General features: G+C 36.5%; 1 protein-coding gene across 3 annotated transcripts in view; it reads right to left on the reverse strand.

The window, feature by feature from the left end:
- Positions 1–21,686, reverse strand: part of FAM13A (family with sequence similarity 13 member A) — a 300,626-nt gene that overhangs the window by 62,762 nt on the left and 216,178 nt on the right. For 2 of the 3 annotated variants that reach the window (XM_036255845.1, XM_036255828.1), the window contains one exon: positions 17,162–17,203. The exons of the other annotated variant lie outside the window; for it this stretch is intronic. In XM_036255845.1, the coding sequence (XP_036111738.1) occupies positions 17,162–17,203 (42 nt within the window). The remainder of the gene's footprint in view (positions 1–17,161; positions 17,204–21,686) is intronic. 3 annotated transcript variants of the gene reach the window in all.

Below are 21,686 nucleotides of genomic sequence, written 5' to 3' on the forward strand. Positions count from 1 at the left end.
CTTTTCTTCCTTCTTTGGAGAAGACGCCTAAAGTTAATGACCAATCTTGATGGTTGCCTTTCAATTCCTCTGAACATCCTGATTTTCATGGTATAATTTTCAACATATGAACATGTTGCTTTGGAATCACCTGTTGGGTTTTTCTTGCATGTATGTGTGTATCCCACCTCCTGTAACTCAGAACCTCAGTGCCTCAGGGGACTGTGATATTTCTCATTTTCTTCCATTAGACTCCCTACCACCACCACCACCACCACCACCACAATACCCAGCATAGTACTCATTATCTCAGACGTGATCAACAGACACTCTCTCTAGCTCCAGAGAATTCCCTTTGTTAAAGCTGCAGCTCTTTATCATTGCCATAGACCATAATCAAATCCCAGAAAACCCACCTAAAATAATGCTGTTGTGCATAAGGAAAACTGATGAGAAGAATCTCAATTAACAAATGAATTAATGAACAAACATACAGATAAATACACCTTAACACTTACCGAGTATTTACTATGATTCAGATGCTGTACTGAGTATTTTAACAAAGATTTTCTCATTTACTTTTTACAATAACCCCATGAGGTAGGTTCTATTGTTTTCTTTTCCCTATTTTCGGATGAAGAGGTTAGAGAGGTAAAGTAACTTGCCTACAGTCATGAGCCAAGAATTAAATGAGTTAGGATTTGAACCATGAGCATTTTAGCTCAGAGTCTGAGCTCTTAATCACTACACTAGTCTTTTAATCACTCCCTCACTAGAAGAAAAACTCACCAGAGTCATCCTTGTACATGGAGCCCTGCACTTAGGTATCTTACTTTGCTTTTCATCACAACCATTTCTCCTCTGCCTCACAATGCCTGTTATTCACTGTGGCACCCAGGTTATATAACCAGCAACAAATCCTTTGCTGGTCTGTCCTTAACTGGAACAGACAGTCCCTGCTTTTGATGCTTTGTGGCTCACCCTCTGTAAATTCAACACTGTATAATTAACTCCTCCACTCCACTCTCAAGGCAGTTATACAACTTGCTTTTGGGGGCAGGGACCAATGTGAATAATGACTGGGGGAAACCAGAAGAGGAAAAAGAATGTAGACCTGCTAGATGCTAAAAACATTCCAAAGACGTATAAGCACAATTAGCCAGTGAGTCCCCCAAGCCATCTCAGAATGAAGAGAGATCTCTCCTTCCTGCTACACACTTTTGACGTGAATGTCTTTTTGCTTATTAGAGCACACACTGATATTTTTATGCTCCCTTTTAGGGGGTGGGGGTGAGGTTGGGGATGAAAAAAGAAAGGCAGAAAGAAAGAGACAAGAAATGACAACCAACAGGACCTGGTTCTGAGATGACCAACTCTCTAAGTAAGTGCTTCTCAAACTCCAATGTGCACCAGAATCATTCATACAGTCTCAGGTTCAGCAGGTCCAGGTCTAGGGAAAGGAAAGCTGAGGTTCTGCATTTCTAACACACTCCCCAGTGATTCTGATTCTGTCGATTTGTGGAAGACACCGATTAGCAGGGCTCTAAATGCCTGCAACTAAAAATTCTTCAAGGTTTCAATTCCTTAAGCACCACAATGGCTATTTTAAAACATTCTAATCTAAGTAATGAAGGTATGGTTTGGGAAATTTATGCTCACCTGAGTGAATAAAAGCACCACATAAAACTCCCTTCATAACGTAAAAAAAACTACCTGAATCATCTAAATAACTCTTAAAAAGTCTTTCTCAGAATGCAAAATAAATGAATAAATGAATAATGAAATCAAATAATTAAATCATGTTTATTTTTACTAGCATATTGATCTTAGGTCAAATTTATGACAAATTTATATTCAATTATTTCTTTAATAAGTTTTGGAATTTTTGCATACTTAATGTGCCCATACTTTCATATTTTTTCTAATAGAATTTCTCTAAAGAAAGTATTCTGAGAACATTTTCCATTGGGAATCAGAAAAGAGAAGTTTTGGTCTTAGTTCTGTAATTCATTAGCTGAAATCATAGCTTGGCTGCATTGGATTGGTTTCTTCATACAGAAAATGAAAGGCTTGGCTAGTGATCTCTGAGGTTTTCTTTGAGCTCTAAAAGTTTATTGGCCGACAGTTTAAATCATTACAAAAGGTCATAATTGAGTATTTAGTTTTATGACACAGTGTCAGTCACAGTTGTAGTTTATTAGAACCAAAGTGGCTTTGGCCAGGTACCCTTCCACCTCCCTCGTTCCTGCGGGACGTGCTTAACAATTCACTGATACGATTCCTCAGAATATTTAACGTCAGGCATAGGGACTGCTTCCGCAGCTACAACTGGCTCCTGGAGGTAATTCAGAGGCATTGACAAAAAGGTGATAAGGAAATTAGCTAAAGTGAAAGATAGAGATTTTCTTCATCTACATGTAGTGTGTTCTTTATCCTCTGCAAACAGCTGAGAATGAATTTTGTTCAGAGCCTTTGACTCATTTGCTAAGAAAATGTCTTACTTATGCAATATGAAATACTTGAATATGGAACAGTTCAATTCCCAATGCTGATAAAGCAAATATTTTAAATGGAAAGAAATAAGCTTGTGTGCAGATTCCAGCATTATGGTCAATTTCATAACCCAAGCCTACTGTAAATGATGACGCAATGGAATTTTCTATTGCTATGGTTATTTAAAATAGATTGTAAGCCTACTCTGAATATATTTTATGATATATTTAAATATATTTAGGCTTTATCTCTGTTAGCAAAACCCAAACTGTATTTTTGTAAGCTGATTATGCTCAGCAGTATTAGGATATATAATTTGCATGTGATAAAATGCACAGATGCCTGTTGACAAGTCAGTCTTTAAAATGAGATCTTTTGATTTGAAATAAAGAAATTTACATATAAAAAGAAAGAAGTTTCAAATCTACTGAAATTAGACATCTTGAAAAAGCATGTGCTCTTTTTCTGTATGTTCTCTTTTCTATAGTGTATAAAATCCTATCTATGATAAAATACGTTTTAAGAGGAACCATTATGTCTAACAGAATTATTCTTTTATATACAAAATAATATTTACATTTGCTCAATTTTTAAGTTTTATTTATTTTAAAAATTTATTTATTTTCTTTGTTTTGTTTTTGTTTTCAATCTTCACTCAAGGACATGGTTTTCATTGCTTTGAGAGAGAGAGAGAGGGGAAGAAAGACGGGGGAGACAGGGAAGGAGGGAGGGGGGAGAGGGAGAGAGAGAAACACTGATGTGAGAGAGAAACATCTATTGATTGACTGCTGCAAACACACTGACCAAGGATGGAACCTGCAACCTGGGTATGTGCCCTGGCTGGGAATTGAATCTGTGACCCTTTGGTGCACAGGACTATGCTCCAACCAACTGAGCCACACTGGCCAGGGCTTACTTGATTTTTTAAGTAAGAATTTAAAAGACAATTATGTGATGTTTGTTTAACTAAGCCTCAGGATAAAGATCATATAATTAATCATCAAAATGCCATAAAACTATTAATTTGTCTATTTGACATAATACAGTATTTTTAGTATCATTTAAAAATGCCTAATGTTGATATGCAACATAAACATTATAAAAAATTGTAAAAGCATTTCCTTGTAATTATACAACGGATTTCTAAATTAAACTTTCTCCATGACTTCTGTGCATTCTTCAGAGTGCCACACATTAAAACAAATATATTCAATCCTCAATATTTATTTACTTGGCTTTAGTTTTTAGTTATGATCATCATATGCAGAAATTTAATGGAGTATTTATAGGCATTTAGACCGACAAAAACGGCATCACCCTTTTACGGATAATGTAGCTTGGATAAAAAAGCCTTACATTTTGGTTTAAAGTTACATACTATGCATATACTACTAGAACATAAATTGAAAGCATACTATATGGGTAAACATTGATGAATGAGAACCTCGACTGGCTGCCTCCCACATGTTCCCCACTGGGCATGTGCCCCGACCGGGAACCAAACTGGCAATCTTCTGGTGCATGGGTCGATGTTCAGTCATACTTTATCAAAGCTCCCTCCTCCTATTTCTTTAAATCTTAGGACTGATTGGAAGAAAAAACCTATTCCTCAGTCCTATATCTTGATATTCTATTAAATATTTTCTAACAATAGAGCCCCTTAAATGTCAAAATACTCAGCTTTGTATAGCTTCTTTCTTGCTGTAGTACAGTTTTACATATTTTGCATGTTTATTCTTTATTATTTTTTAAAACTATTTTTATTGTTGAGAGTATTACAGATGCCGTTTTTCCCCCATTGACCCCCTCCACCCTGCTCCTGCCCCCCACTCAGGCCTTCACCACACTATTGTCTTGTCCACTGGTTATGCATATATGCAAATACATTCTTTGCTTAATCTCTTCCCGCCCTACCCACTTCCAAGAAATCAGTTTCTTCTTCTTTTTTAAAATTTATATTTTTCTGCACCCAAGGAATTTTCCCATTTTTTTGTTCAGATAGAGTGGGAGGGAGAGAGAGGAAGAAAGAGAGAGAAAAACATCAATGTGAAAGGGACACATCGAGTGGCTGCCACCCGCACGACCCAACCAGGGCTGGGGACAAACTGCAACCAAGGTACGTGCCCTTAGCGGGAACCAAACCCGGGTTTCTCTGGACCGCAGGCTGATGCTCCAACCGCTGAGCCAAACTGGCCAGGGCTTAATCAGTTTTTTTAGTTGTTAGACTAAGGTCTTAAGAAAACAAAATATTTTATATATATAAATAACCCATTTCCAGATGAAGGAACTGAGGTTCAGAGAGGTTCAGCATCTCATTTACAGAGCTCTGATTCTATCTCACGTGATCTGGCTGCAGAGTGCGTCCTGAATAAGGACATAACCCTAATTCTCAAACGGTGCTATTTTTCACATAAATCTATGACTATACATCTAGTTATTTTCTTTGAATTAGAAAAGATTACTAAAAGCACATTTTGGAGTTTAATAGAATTTCTTCTTTGCAAGATTTATACATTCCAGAAAACTATGTCATCTAGATTTTCATGTTTATTAGTATAAAATTGCATAAAGTATTCTCTCATCTTTTTTTTTTTTATCCTCACCCGAAGATATTTTTTCGTTTTTTGTTCAGATAAAGTGGGAGGGAGGGAGAGGAAGAGAGAGAGAGAGAGAAACATCGACGTGAAAGGGACACATCAAGGGGCTGCCACCCGCACAACCCAACCAGGGCTGGGGACAAACTGCAACAAAAGTATGTGCCCTTAGCGGCAACCGAACCCGGGTCTCTCTGGACTGCAGGCCGACCCTCTAACCGCTGAGCCAAACCGGCCAGGGCATCTGTAATCTTTTAAAAAATGCTGTATCCCTTACAGCAAACTTCAAATATGATTATTAGTTTTAATATTGTTCCATTTTTTTTCTTATTTGCCAGAGGGTCTTCTATTTTATAATTTGCATTTTTATTCCCAAATAACCATAAATTATGATGAATTCAAACATCAGTCTGCTCCTTTTCTGTTTTGTTTTATTATTATTAAATCCTTTTTTTTTGTTTCCAAGACGTTGTTTTTCTTCCTTTTTATAACTTCTTATTCTGAATGTGTGGCTCATTTATTTTCAATCTTCTTAAGAAGGTGAAGTTATCTCTAAAAAAGAGCTTAGATTTCAATCCACAAATTTTGATCTATACTTTTTACCTTTTCCTTAAAAGTTTTTTTTTTATCCTCACCCAAGGACATTTTTTCATTTTTGTTCAGATAGAGTGGGAGGGATAGAGAGGAAGAGAGAGAGAGAGAGAGAGAGAAAGAAACATCGACGTGAAAGGGACACATCGAGTGGCTGCCTTCCGCACGACCCAACCAGGGCCAGGGATGAATCGCAACCGAGGTACAGGCCTTGACCGGAATTGAACCTGTGACTTATTAATCTGCGGGCCGACACTCTAACCGCTGACCTAAACCAGCCAGGGCTAAAGTTTTTATTTCCTGTTTGAATTTTTCTTCCATTTAGAAGAGTTTTCATTGATTAGAATTTTTTTTGTTTTGAATTACACTGTGGTCAGAAAAAATTAATGTTAATATATCTGCTTTTCAAGAATGTTTAGAGATCCCTAGCCAGCTTGGCTCAGTGGTTGGGGCGTCGGCCTGTAAACCAGAGAGTCCCAGGTTCGGTCCCTGCTAGGGGCACGTACTAAAACAAAAAAAGATTGTTTAGAGATAGCAGAATACTTTAGTAGCAGGAATGCTTGAGCCTTAATAGAAGGGTGCAAAGTTTAGGGTACATAATACTCATTTATTTGAAATCTTATTAATTATATCAAATTCTCAGCGTTATTTTGTAAATTTTGTTTGTTATTAACATATATTTGTATGTATAAATTCTATATTTCAACTGTTTGCCTGTTCATCCTTGTTAACTTAAAAGTCTTATATTTGTCTGATTTATTTTATCTATGCTATTTTATACATACTTATTTACAGACTTATTTTATATATACTTATTTACAACCTTTTTTATGTCTTTTATATAGATTTTACCTAATAAAGTAAGTCTAGGTTTGTCCTGTTTTAACAAATTTGGCCTTGAACTCCAGTTCTTGTATTGATATTGTCATCTCTCTCTTTTTTTTTAATTTACAGTTATTGGATATAAATCCTATTTATGTATTTATTTATTTAATTTATTTACATTAGAGTACCTTCGTTAAAACTGGGGACAGTGAAACAAGGAAGGGCTTGGACAGAAGAAGCAGCAGGATAGAGTCTAGGTGGGGCTGCTTCGACTCATTGGAAAGTTGGAGAAAAAGGGCCTTAGAGACAGGTTCAGGGCATTAGCCAAGGACGAGTTGCTGCTGCCCATTGCTCCCCTGGTTGCAAGTCTTGTGGGGACGCTTAGCATTGTAGGAGATGAACATCTGAGAGGGAAGAAAGGTGTGGGCATGCTCCCCAGAGAGAGAGCATGCCCAGATATATATTATGTATTTTAGCCCAGCTGGTGTGGCTCAGTTGGTTGAGCATTATCCCATGTACCAGGAGGTCGCTGGTTTGATTCCATCAGGGCACAATCCTGGGCTGTGGGCCCGATCCCCAGTTGGGGGCAAGCAGGAGACAGCTAATCAATGTTCTCTCTCCCTCTCCCTCACCCTTCCTATCTCTCTAAAAAACCAATAAAAACATTTTTAAAAATCTATATTTTGATTATTAACCTTTGTGTGCCATTTTGTTTTAGGTAAGGCTCTTTTGAGCAAAATACAAGGTGTGGCAAAAGTAGGTTTACAATTGTTCTTATGGACAATAATACAATAATAAATAATATAAGAATAAATTGTTTTACATACTCACAACTGTAAACTTACTTTTCCCCCACCCTGTATAGTTCAAGCAGTCACTTTAAAAAAAGTATTATTAGCTTATAGTAAATAATTTAATCCATTTACATTTATTGTTATAACTGACATCATTTGTTCTAGTTTTTGCTTTATGTTTTCTAATTTGGGAGCTTCCTTTTCCTCTGATTTCTGTCTTGGCTCTTAGTGTCTGAGAAGATTTAAAATATAGGAGTCCTATGCACAATTCTAGTGCTGGTTGCCTCTCATACCCATACATCTATAATTATTAAAACTAACCCTCCAGCCTGGCCAGTGTGGCTCAGTGGTTGAGCGTCGACCCATGCATCAAGAGGTCGCCAGTTCAATTCCTGCTCAGGGCACAATCCCGGGTTGTGGGCCGGATCCCCAGTTGAGGCCATGCAGGAGACAGCCAATTAATGTCCTCTCTCATTGATGTTTCTATCTCTTTCCCTTCCTCTCTCTCTAAAAATCAATAAAGAAAAAACAACATGCCCTGGCCGGTTTGCTCAGCGGTTGGAGCATTGGCTTGCAGACCAGAGACTCCTGGGTTCGGTTCCTGCCAGGGGCACGTACCAAAAAAAACCCCCCAAAACAACTAGCCCTCCAAAACAAACACCCCTCCCCCCAAAAACTCTTTACTCCTGATTCTATTCTCCTGCTTTCCAGATGTAAGACCAGAAATTTAGAATTTTGTTACTTTCTTTGTCCTTTCACCAATGGTTATAATTAGGTTTATATTTCTTAATTAAAATTAAATTCACCTTTAAGTTAGCTGGTGTACATTAAGTTTGATATCTACTTCTATTTCTATTAGTATCTTTTCTTCCTTATAATTTTCTGGTTGGCTTCCTAACCTCTGACCTTCATATCTAGCATTATTTCTCTCATAGTCTTTTCTTTATCCATTTCCTCTTCATTCTGAAATGAGCTTCTCAAGTTTCTCTCTCATCATGTACTTAATCGATTTTTTAATAATTTCTGATCTTGACTGCTTCCCACATAGTTTTAAAAATCTCTGCTAATGCATTTCTAGACTCCCTTTTCTCTCCTTATTTCAGCTCTTCTGTGTCTCTAGCCTTTTAATTCTAAATTTATTCTCTTCTTACAGGTTCCTTTTATGTTTCAAAGAGGTTGGTTATATCCTTGAGCATTTTTGGAGAAGATTAGCAACATTACTTCTCAATGGTTCATCTGAACCATATAAAAAGCAATTCTTTGAAATTTTTTTTACGCAGAGTCTTCAAGACATCCTTTCCCTTAGTTTCTAATTTCTCTTCGTAGATCCCAAATAGATCTTTGTGTTTAGTGGTTCTTAAGGGGGAACAAACAGTCAATCTAGGAGAGCTACTGCCAACGACATGGATAAATAGATTCTTCTTGGTTTATTTAATTGTCCCTTGGCTGTGGGCAGATGCCCCCTTTTGGATTTAGACTTTAAGGGCCAGTATATGAGTCTGCCCTAGAACAATCTAAAATACATACTTTTTGCTATTGGTCCAACTTTATGACCAAACTGGAGAATCACAAACAAATCTTTATGCAGTGTACTCTGGAAAGCATGCATTCAACTCAATAACATTCCTGCCTTTATCCCTTTCTCAAATGCTTCTGTTAGGTGACTGACCATGCCAATGGGATACCCTTTCCTCTCTGTTGCTTTGTATGTGGAACATTCGAGTCTCTAAATAAATAGTGAAATAAAGAAACTGATGGGAGCAGAGAGGTGAAAAGAATATGCAACTCAGCTCTGGATGGTTCAGAAAATAAGTTTCGGCTCAGTTAGGGGAATATCACTTGCTTTTCTGGTCAGTGCAGTAGAAGCTGGAAAGAATTCAAGTCAGTTTTTTTTTTTTTTCCTTTTCCTGCTCTCTTTGTGGTAACTGTATTGTTTAGAGGGTGAAACCTGAAGTCTGTAAGGCAAAAATATGTTTCTCAGTCCATCTCATTGATGATATGACCTTTGACATATTGATTTCTTATTTTTTGTTATAAAGCTGCCTCTGGTTTTTGTCTTTTACATCATCATTAGAATTTAAATGGGAAGCTGGGAGTATTATATCAGGCAAAGATAGACTGCTACTTTTTTAACCTGGAGGTTTACATTTTATTAAAATCTGAAGTTCTTATAATCAGAAGTCTCTGAAGAGGCAAGGAGACTGAAGAATAAAGCAGCCAGAAATATAGACAGAATGGCTATAAAGATGTCACTTTCTACAAGTAAAATTTTTCCTTTGCTTTTTCATGCTGAGGGAAGACATAAGGAGAAGCCTAAAAAATATTAAATTTTTATAATTTATCTTTGTCAGTATAGCCTAAACATAGGCTTAATATCTGAACTCAAGCATTGATAGAAGTAAACCCAGAATCCACACTTTTCTCTTACTATGCAAAACATATGATCAGTGATTCTTAGATGTCAAAAACTCAATATTGAATCTGTCAAGAGTTGTATGATGCACAATAGTAAAGTTTATAAACATTCTTTACTATAAAATAATTATATTATTGGTCTGGTCCAGTGGTTTTCAGCTAGGGTATGCATAAAAATCAACCATGACACTTTTTCCCCTCAAAAATTTTTTATGCTGGTAAAATACATATAATATAAAGTTTACCATCTTAACTATTTTTAAGTGTATAATTCAGTGGTATTAAGTATGTTCACATTGTTGTGCAACCATCACCACCATCCATTTCTAGAACTCTTTTCATCTTGTAAAACTGAAACTCTGTACCCATTAAACAATATCTCCTAATTCTCCTTTCCCCCCAGCCTCTGGCAACCACCATTCTAGTTTATGTCTCTATTAATTTGACTACATTAGGTACCTCATATACATGGAATCACAGTATTTGTCTTTTTTGTAATCAGCTTATTTCACTTAGTATAAATGTCCTCAAGGGTCATGCATATTGTTTTTGTGTCAGAAGTTTCTTCCCTTTTTAAAGGCTCAATAATATTCCATTGTAAATATATACTGTATTTTGTTTATCCATTCATCTGTTGGTAGACACTTGGGTTGCTTCCATCTTTCGGCTATTGTGAATAATGTTGCTATGAACATGGGTATACAAATACCTCTTTGGGACCTTGCTTTCAATTCTTTTGAGTATATACCTAGAAGTGGAATTGCTGGATTATACAGTAATTCTACTTTTTTTTTTTTTTTTTTTGGGTACGTGCCCCTAGCGGGAACCAAACCCGGGACTCTCTGGTTCCCAGGCCAACGCTCCAACCGCTGAGCCAAAATGGCCAGGGCCTATTTTTAATTTTTTGAGAAACTGCCCTACTATTTTCTCTAGTAGCTGTGCCATTCTGCATTTCAATCAGTAATGCACAATTGTTCCATTTCTCTTCATCTTTGCCACCACTTGTCTTTTTGATATCCTAATGAGTGTGAATGTCACTGTAGTTTTGATTTGCATTTTCCTGATGATTAATAATGTTGAACACCTTCTCATGGGTTTATTGGCAATTTGCATATCTTCTTCAGAGAAAAGTGTATCAAAGTTTTTCATTCATTTTTTTTTTTTAAATAGGATTGTTTGGTTTTTGTATTTTTTAGTTTTATGAGTTCTCTATATAGTCTGGATATTAATCCATTATCAGATATATGATTTGCAAATATTTCCCCCATTCTGTTCATTGCCTTATTACTCTGTTGATAATGCTTTTTTTTTTTTTTAAATGTATTTTTTAGAGAGAGAGGAAAGGAGAAAGAGATAGAAACATCGAAGTGAGAGAGATACATCAATTGGCTGTCTCCTGCACACCCCCTACTGAGGATCAAGCCCGCATGTGCCCTAACCGGGAATCGAACCGAGACCTCTCAATCCACTGAGCCACAATGTCCAGGGATAATGTCTTTTTTTGATACACAAAATTTTAAAATTTTCATGAAGTCCAATTTGTCTAATTTTTTCTTTTGTTTCCTGCACCTTTGGTGTCATATCTAAGAAATCACTGGCAAATCCAATAGCACGTAACTTTTGCCTGCTGTTTTCTTCTAAGAGTTGTAACGCTTACCTTTAGGTCTTTGATGCATTTTGAGTTAATTTTTTGTATATGGTGTTAGGTAAGGGTCCAGCTTCACGCCTTTGCATGTGGATATCCAGTTTTCCCAGCACTATTTGTTGAAAAGATAGTCCTTTGACAATCTTTGAAAATACAGACACCCCCACCTCAAGACACTATTAGCCAGCGAGATCCCTGGACACCTTTAAAGAGCTCCTCATACTTATAACACAAAGATGCTGCCATTAAAAAAAAAAATTAAAAATAACAAGTGTTGACAAAGATATGGAGAAACTGAACTCTTGTGCATTGGTAGTGAAAATGCACTTAAAATGGTTAAGAGAATAAATTTTATATTATGTATATTTTATCAAAATTAAAAATGATTAAAATGGCAAAATATGTTATTTATATTTTTCACCAATAAATAATACAAAACAAAATAACTCCACAGGCAGTGGTGATGTGTCTCAGGGTAGAAACACTGTTTCAGTCTAAAAGGACAAGGAAATCAAATATTTTAAATATATAGTTATTTGTTTCTAAAGATACCCAAATATCTAGCTGACTTTATCATCTTGGGGAGGAAAATCAAGTAGATAAATAAATGGCCTGTTTGTTTCACTTGTCAGTGAGGAGCTTGAAATAGGCTTATAAACAAATACAATGTCTGATATGTTATATTTCTCCAAACTATCCCATCTAATAATAACCTCAAAATGATAATTTATAAAATATATAGTATGCTTAAGAAAACAAAACAATTACAATTTAATAAAGTATGACAAAAAAAATTATAAACCTACAAATTCTAGCACAAGTTATTTGGAAAGAAAATACCCCAAAAACTCCCAAAAAATAATCTAGCAAGAATTTTTCCACATATCAAAATAGAAATGGTAGATATAATTTCTAGATTTCATCAAATGTCAGATAATATTTTAACCTGAATTTATTCAAGGGTCAATTTTTTCTTCAACAGAAATTCTACAATTAAAAACTTTCATAAAATTGATGTTTGCTAGGTTCTAGGAATAAAGATTAACAAAATCCTAAAGAATAAGTTTGTATGTCAATTTAGAAATACATTGATTTGATGTTCCTAATCAGAAAAATTGGAAAACATGAAATACTGAAACTGACCCTAAATCATTCCAAATCTGCTAAAACAGTAATTTGGCTTCAATTTGCACTGTATTAAAACTTGGCTGAATTTGATAAAAATGGTCAATTTCAGGGTTTCAATGGAAAACAAAATGAGAAAGGGAAAACAGGAAGATCAGGGAAATTGCTAGAAGATAGGTGTTAGGTAAGCAAGGAGGCACCAGTCAAAGGCCAGGTGAGCTGGTTAGAACCCAATGAACCAGCCTGGTTATAGGCATGGAGCCCCTGACACACCTATTTAGGATTTTGATAAAGCACAGGAAAGACAGGTTGTAGGTATACAGGCAATATGTATAAGCCAGAAATTGAAAAGAAGAAGGAATCCAATGGTCGAAGTCTGATGGGATAAGGACAGGATCTGACCCTGGCCATAAGAAACGTGAAGGTAGTACAGGTAAGGCGGGAGTGTGCAGAGATGAGGAGAAATAGAAAGTGGAGATTAAGAACCCTAGTCCCAGTGAAAATAACTACAGGAATCAAAACCCAGGCTTGTTTACACTGTAGACTCAAACAGAAGCAGAAGTAGCAACAGATCCCAGCTAGATCTGACTGCATGCCAGGCAAAAGAAGTCAGACAATAACAGGCTGAACATGGCACAGAAGAACCTGCAGCAGAAGTTGCTTGGATGTCAATCTGAGCAATTGAGGCAGGGGCTGCTTTTCTGGGATTTCAGCCTAGAGTATGAGAGAGGCCAGCATATGGACATCCTAGCCAAGAATGTTCTTCACCTTAAGTTTGCCTGTTCATGTTTATTTTGTGGCAATCTCACTAAGGATTTGGCATAACCTGCCCTTCCCTTTCATTTCCTTAATAACCTCAACAGGGTGGGTAATCTCTAATGAGCATCTGGGGAACAATGACGGCTACTGTTTGAACTACTGTAGTTGCAATAAACTTGCCACATGGGACAACCGCAGGTGTAGATTTGTAGCGACTACTTCTTTCCTTTGAAAAAAGAACAAATGGTTCTGTGGTGTGTGAGGTTAGGCTGAAGAAGTACTGAAGTTAGAGAATACAGAGCTCTTATCACAGAAGATATTTAATCTAGAATGAGGATATATGAGTGCATGTCTATTTACAACAGCCCTACCTCACTACAGAAAAGACTAAAGGCAATTTAAATGTATAGGAGACTAACAAGTGGTTAAGCCATGGCCGTTAAAAGAGAACTGCAATCACAGCGACTGGAATTCTACAAGGTGAAAAATGGGGCAAGGTAACCATTGAATGGCCTCTCTGGTTCCCTGTCCTGCATTTCGCCCCCTTCCCCTGGCCACAGGAAGGTCTGGAACCTCCATGAGCACACTGCATGCTCTCCATCTCTCTCCTTGACCCCAGTGATTTTCACCCGGTGTCCCACAGGAATTTTTAAAACAGGCAATACCTGACTATTTAGTCAGGGAAACTGGCCTTTTTCCCCTTAGATTGTCAAATAAAAACATGACAACAGCCAACACAACAATAGCTGTCCGGTGTGAATGAATCAAACTTATATCTATTTTATTTGTCAGATCTACAAAAAATATATTTTTTGGTGTGCTGCAGAATTTTAGTAATTAGCTTATGTGTGCCATGGGATGCAAAAGGTTGAAAATCGTTGTTCTGCCCCAAACACAGACTCTGTCTTATTGTTATCAAGAAAGAACCTTGTCTCCACTCCAATAGCTGGATGCCTATCTGATCTCTGTGGAAGAGCTCCTTTATGGATTATCTATTCTCTTTTCTCTGAAACTGGAGCCCTGCTTTGCTCTTATCTTCTGTTTTGATCTGGTCTCTCTGAGGACTGCATACTCCCAGACTTGCAGCCACTGAGTTCTGCTGTTCTTTCTCATGCTGGACCTTTCTGAATAAACCACCAAACTGAATACCCTAGCCTCCCCAACCCCAACCCTTCTGTCTGGCTGCTTGTGGCTGCATATACTTCTGGTGAGTACCCATCTCAGCTCACGTCTCATCTCTTGACTGGGCCTTTCCTCTCACTCCTCCCCTCCCCAAAAACCTGACCAATCAACACTGCCAAAACATTACATGCAACATTCATTATTCCTAGTCAGGAGAGACATCATTTTGTAACTACCAATGACTTTTTACTTTTCAAAAAGGCACAGTAAATATTATTTTGGATTTAAAAGAGCCAATTTAGTTTTTCCTCATGTTACCAAATCAATATGAAATCAATGAGTCTTGAAGTAATCCCCCATCTGGAATATTGCAGCAAAGGAATCACCCATCCATCCATCCATCCATCCATCCATCCATCCATCCATCCCTTTATTTATTTATTTATTTATTTATTTATTTATTTATTTACTTACATTAATCTTCAGATAGAGGGAAAGGAAGAGAAGGAGGAAGAGAGAGAGAGAAAAATCGATGTGAGAAAGACACATCGAGTGGTTGCCACCCACATGACCCCAATCTGGGCCGGGGACAAACTGCAACTGAGCTATGTGCCCTCAGCAGGAACCGAACCCGGGACTCTGGTCTGCAGGCCGACGCTCTAACTGCTGCGCCAAACCGGCCAGGGCAGCAAAGGAATCTTAAGTCAATAATAAAGTGGGAGGGAAAGGAATGGGAGACAAGAAAACTACACAAATGTATTGAAACATATTTAAAATATTTAAGCATTCATTTGCTCTTCCTAGAGGTGGTGCAAAAGAAAGTGCACAACTTAGAAATTAAATCATCAGTGGAGAGGTTTCTATCAAAAATCTAGAAGAACTTAATCATAATTAACAATCATGTTTTCCTTCTTCTACTTGAATTCTTTATGTTAGAAAAGTCAATCTCAAACCAGCCATGGAAATAATTTAAAAAAATAAAAAGCTTCATGTTGAACAAATACGTTCTCCCTGCTTCATGTCAAGTGCAAAATACGTAAAAGGTAAATTAGTGTGTACCAACCTAATTCTAACATAATTTCTAAGACCATCGAATAATGTTTTTCAGAAAAATAAGTATGTAAGATTTTAATTTCAGGCCAAATGATTATGCTTTTTGCATTTATGGATCAGCCCCACGAAGCTTCCACCTCCCTCGTGGGAAAAGAATGCCTGCACGTAACTTCCTCTTTTTCAGCTTTACCTCCACAGTGCATACGAGTTTGTGGACGTATTCATTCTTTTTTCTAACTTTTATCATATTTTAGTTATTATGACTCTTAACACTGAAAGGTAAAACAGCTTTTATTAAGAGTTCAGCAACATATTAATTGCATTAATTTTCTTTTTCAAGACTGCATTATTAGTCTAGGTAATTCCAATTATTATCACACTACAAAACACAATTATGTGTCCTCGAAGATTGATGACTTATAAACCCATTTCTGCCCTCTGTTTTTTATAATAGAGGTTAAAAAAAAGAAAATTTAAGACTATGGAGAACATGTATTGATGTTATCCAGAGTAATAAAAATAAGACATTCAGAGAACCAGTAGTTCTCATTAGTTGGCAAGATTCTTCTGTGTTGCAATCTTCTGTACTATGTAAAACGTAATTTCCGTTAAAATATGATAATCATGTTTGAGATTACTGTGTATATTTACACAATGAATACCAGTCACCTTGTGCTCAACAACAGCTCATGTGTTTACAGTAATTGCACAGTTGAGACAGTCTATGAACCAGAATATGCTGATTTGTTTGGCAGGAAACTAGGATGAATCAAATGGACCACCATGTTGTCTGGGGCAGAAACCTCAAATGTCCCTTCTCTTGCCACAAAGTGATTATGCAATGCGCTTCCAGGCGCTAAAGGCCAGAGCACAACTGAAAAGTAGTTACTTGGCTAAGCCTGAAGTCCTGTAACATTTCTGAACTACTGGTGGTCAAATTAACAGCTAAATCTAATGATTGCCATGAATCAGAATCAAAAATAAATACACAAACTATGTATCACATATCCTGACATTTATTTTTAATAAAATAGATTTCAAAATTGAGAAAAGATTTTTTAAAAACTTTAGCAATTTTAACTTAATTAATATGGTTATATTATTTTCAAATACATCTTCTAAGCTTCTGAAGTAGGTAGGTAGTGAGGAAAGAAAAACTTGACTCGAGGTTACACCCAACCTGAATGGTTCACTAAAAATTGCATCAATATAGCAAACATTTTAGTCTGGAGAGAAGTGATCCATTTTAACATTCTGTAAATTTACCTGCTTTAATAGTTGCCATTTTAGCATTATAAGCATTAGAAAATAATCCTGAACTCCATGAACTTACTGAATATTTAGTTTCTCACGCCACTACTACACAGAAGATGATTGAACATAAGCTAAGGCTTCTTCAGCAAGTAAGTCCTGTGCTCACCCCCACCCAGCCTCTATATGTGTACAGAAGAAAGATTTTTAAAATTCAGGTTAGAGCCATTTATTAGGCAGTTTTTAAAAATTAAAATGGCTACTTTACCATTTCTGAATTTAAAATAAACCTTAAATTTTAGTGTTTTCAACTACATTAAAATTTGTTTTAAGATTTGTTAAGCCAAAGAGCGGAAAATCAGAGCATGAACAATATGGTGAGGGGTTCCAATAAGCTTAGTCTGGCCTGAGCGTAGAATATTCTATTGTAAAGAATTAAAATGGGCAAAGAAACCCAAAGAAGCCTTAACCCTCCTCCATTCCCTGTAACAGACCAACAAAAATCAGATAAATACCTCAAACAGAAAGGTGACAGAGGTCTTTCATCTTCCTGTGAACTAAAAGAAAAGAAATTTTGAATTACTATAAATTTCGTTAATGTTGTATGTCGATTTTTACTAAAACTCTGTCCTACTTGTCGCAAATTTCGTTTTGACACATTAGAGCTAAACTCATGACGCAGGAAGGTTCGTAAAACACACTCTACCTTGGACCTAACCGAAGTCAATTACTTCTTCATGGGAGACCTTCAAGGGAGTTTTGTTTCAAAATTAGCTTCAGGTAAAAAGAATTCACATGGTACTTTCAATAGAAAGCTTTCTACTACCTTATTCTACAACCCCAACCCAATTATTCATAGATTACACATAAACTCTTAAATGATTACATACTCAGTTATCTCAATAAAGCTAATTACAACTAATTAACATGATGATGAAGGTAAGAAACAGCCCTCAAGATAGTCCTGTTAACCACCAACTTACACCATACATGAAAATAAACTCAAAATGGATAAAAGACTTAAATGTAACTCGTAAATTCATAAATATTCTAGAAGAAAATGCAGGCAACAAAATTTCAGACATCATACACAGCAGAATTTTCACTGATAAAACACCTAAGGCAAGAGAAACAAAGGAAAAAATGAACACATGGGACTACATCAAACTAAAAAGCTTCTGCACAGCAAAAGAAACAACCATCAAAACGGAAAGACAACCTACTATATGGGAGACCATAATCGCCAATGATGCATCAGATAAGGGGTTAATTTCCAAAATACATAGAATACTCATACAACTCAACAAAAGAAAGACAAAGAACCCAATTAAAAAATGGGTAGATGATCTAAATAGACACCTCTCCAAAAGGACATACAAATGGCTAAGAGACATATGAAGAAATGCTCAACATCACTAATCATCAGAGAGATGCAAATTAAAACAACAATGAGCTATCACCTCACACCTGTCAGAATGGCCGCCATCAACAAATCATCAAACAACAAGTGTTGGCGAGGGTGTGGAGAAAAGGGGACTCTAGTACACTGTTGATGGGAATGCAGACTGGTGCAGCCACTGTGGAAAACACTATGGTGTTACCTCAAAAAATTAAAATTTTAACTTCCATTTGACCCAGTGATCCCACTTCTAGGAATATACCCTAAGAAGCCTGAAACACCAATCAGAAAGAATATATGTACTCCCATGTTCGTAGTAGCACTATGTACAATAGCTAAGATCTGGAAACAGCCCAGGGTCCATCAGTGGATGAATGGATAAAAAAGCTGTGGTACATATACACAATGGAATACTGTGCGGCTGTAAGAAAGAAAGAGCTCTTATCCTTTGAAATGACATGGAAGGACCTCGAAAGTATTATGCTAAGCGAAACAAGCCAAGCAGAGAAAGACACACATCATATGATCTCACTTATTTGTGAAATAAAATGAACTAAACAAACTGATGAACAAAACTGACCCAGAGACATAGAGGTGGGGTACAGACTGACTAAAGCCTCCGAGAAGGGGGGTTGCGAGGGGGAGATAAACCACAGAACTTATATGCATGTGTGCATGAACAATGGACATGGACAACAAAGCTGGGGATGGGGCAGGGGAGGATGGGGAGGAGGGTGTCAATGGAGAAAAAGGGGAAACATCTGTAACAAAAACAAATTAATAAAAAATAAATAAAAACAAACAGAAAACACAGTCCCGTTAAGGTGTGAGTCACTCCAAAAAGGATGCCCTAGCAATGGAGAGCCTGGCAGGAAACAGCACTCATGCTCTTTGGCCTCTGCACTACTCTGAAGTATTATTACGAGTGTCGAGAATATGAAAACACATAAAAGAAATCATAAAAATAGCTTAAGTGTCTCAAACAACACAGAAGCAATATGCAACTTAATATAAAAGTATTCGATTCAGAAAATGTAAACTATTTATCACAATAAAATATTTTCCCTTCCTTTAACAGGTTTTTCTTCTGGCAAATGACCTCAAGACAAAGAATGAGTCTCTCTGCCCCTCAGTGTCTACTGGAGTAGCCTTTGAACTTTTTTGATTATGCACTCATATAAAATTAGGTGTTTATTTTTTAATGCTTCACAAATTTGTGTCACCCTTAGGCAGAGGCCCGGCTAATCTCTGTGCCAACTGTATATGTATGTGCTGCTGAATCCGGCTCTCACATCCAGTTTGAAGCAGCCATTCCCCTCAATACGTGACTAAGTGACCTGTGCATCAATAAAGAAGTAAGAGTAGGAATGGAAAGTATTAGATAAAATTAACTAGAAAGTCTACTATTTTTTCTTCTACCCCTATTGTTAATCTTATGATATCATCTTTGGGGAAGTAACTAGTTAACTTTTGTTTTCCCTTTCTCTTGGCTTATTTTTAAACTTTCTTAAGCATCATTAATGAAAAGGGGAAAGTTTGCTTCAATGGGTAATATTACACTAGCAGTTACCAAAGTATTATTAGAAAACTATTGTGTGAGTCACACGCACACACACACACACACACACACCCGTCCTAGAAGTTGAAAAGGTCTTAACATTTTAGTTGGAAGATGGCACAAAGTATGAGATACTATTTTTCATTCTTTCATGACTTTGGTTTCCGATTTCAATATCACCTAGCTGTTCTAATGTTTATGTTGCCAAAGATTTTAATGTTTGTAACAAACATTAAAATTTGTGCCAATTCTTCCCAAGTGAAGGGTATGGGGTGACTCGCTATATTATCAACTAATGTGGATGGGCTGGTAGATTTAGGTTGCAGAGCTGAAAAGACAGAGGCAACTTCACCTGAGATAGGTCCAGGTGTCTCGGGAAGAAACCATCTGGAGCCAGAGCTATTATAGGAAGTGATCACTTTAAGCCAAACTGATACAAGGAGCTTGCTTACACATATGACTAAAATATTCCTTGAAAGTACTTAAAACAAATTAATAAAATATTAGAATTAAATTAGTTTCCTAATCAAGGATTCAGTGTCAAAAAGCACTAGTTATGACCAACAGGATGCAAAAAGGCTGCAACTAAAAATCTGTAATGACTTTATTTTAGGAAAATCGCCTCCATGTGTTATAAAATGGGCACTATACTAAATACTTCCTTGCCTAGAACAGATCCTTAACTCTAACATGTGACAAATTATAATGAAAAGTAACAAGGGTCCTTTAGTGAACATTCAATAATCACTATGCTTGACTTTCTTGGAATTTAGAAGTACTTCTGGGAGATGATTTAGATGATGTAGGGTTCTGAACACAGCTGTTCATGTGTTTTGGCTAATGCTTTTTTGGTGTGTGTGCTAAATCTCTGTAACAGAGACAGAGACCATCAAAATCAATAAATCCCTTCTTCCTTCACACCTTCTCTCCCTCAAGCAGTGGCAATCAACAGGGCAGCAATCCATGCCCAATAACCAAGAAGAACAATATAATTTGAAAATAAAATGAGACTAATCAATTTTGATAGTTAATTAGCATGTTTCCCTTTCCCCTTTCATAAAAGTACTCACGCCTGAAGGTTTGTAACATAATCTTGATAAAGGTATAAATTCTGAAACAACTAAAGCACTGATTTCAAATGTATTAAATCAATTAACTCTAAAAATCAATTGTTAAACACTGATTTTAAACGCAATTTTAAGGAAAAATGGCCAAGGACAATTCTTCCGAATAGAATTGAGAAAATAAATTTTTCCTCAAAATTTACAAATCAGAATGCAAAACATTTGGCAAGATCACCATTTCTACATCTGTGCAAAATGGGTGTATACTATTATCACAGGCCCCAGGCATCTATTTATAGAGGTTATTTATGCCTATTTCTGGTTTTGTGTCACTCTCGCAGGCATGCCCACTGATATTAAGACACTTTTTGCCCTACATTTTAAATTGAGAATTCTGATTTACTTTAATTTTTAAAAACAAGCACAGGTAATGTAGACGAACGAGGGCGTGAGTGTGGCATGAAATTAAGCCAATGACAAACTGGAACAACTTGGAATTCATTCAGTTTCCTCTTTGGTTGCTAGTATAAACCCCATATTTTAATTATTTCCTGTATGCAGACTGAATAATGGCCAAGCTTAAGCAGCTAATTAAGTTGCTTAAAAAAAAAAAAATCAAACATATACTGAGAGATTTGGGCAGTCAACACTTGAATGTCAGGCAATCAGGTGCTTCATGTTCTCAGACATGTGCTATTATATTCTCTCAAAACAACTGCCTGTGGGAAGAACATTTATCAAATAGATCCAAGTAATAGTCCAAGTCTAAGAAGCAACAAATGAGGATGACAATAACACAGATATTAGGGTTCTAGTGGGGTCATCTAAATTTCTTAATATGGCGCAACATTTGGTAAATGAAGATAAATGAATGACACCTAGATTTACAATCTTCACCAGCTGCAATAATTTCTAAACTGAAGCCATAGAATGCAGTGCCTATCAATTTAATTACCCAGCGGCTAATGGAAATCATGGTGTTTTCCATGTCTAAGAAAAACCAAATACTGTTGGGAGAA

The sequence above is a fragment of the Molossus molossus genome, unplaced genomic scaffold (assembly GCF_014108415.1).
Source record: "Molossus molossus isolate mMolMol1 unplaced genomic scaffold, mMolMol1.p scaffold_m16_p_1, whole genome shotgun sequence".
Lineage (NCBI taxonomy): Eukaryota > Metazoa > Chordata > Mammalia > Chiroptera > Molossidae > Molossus > Molossus molossus.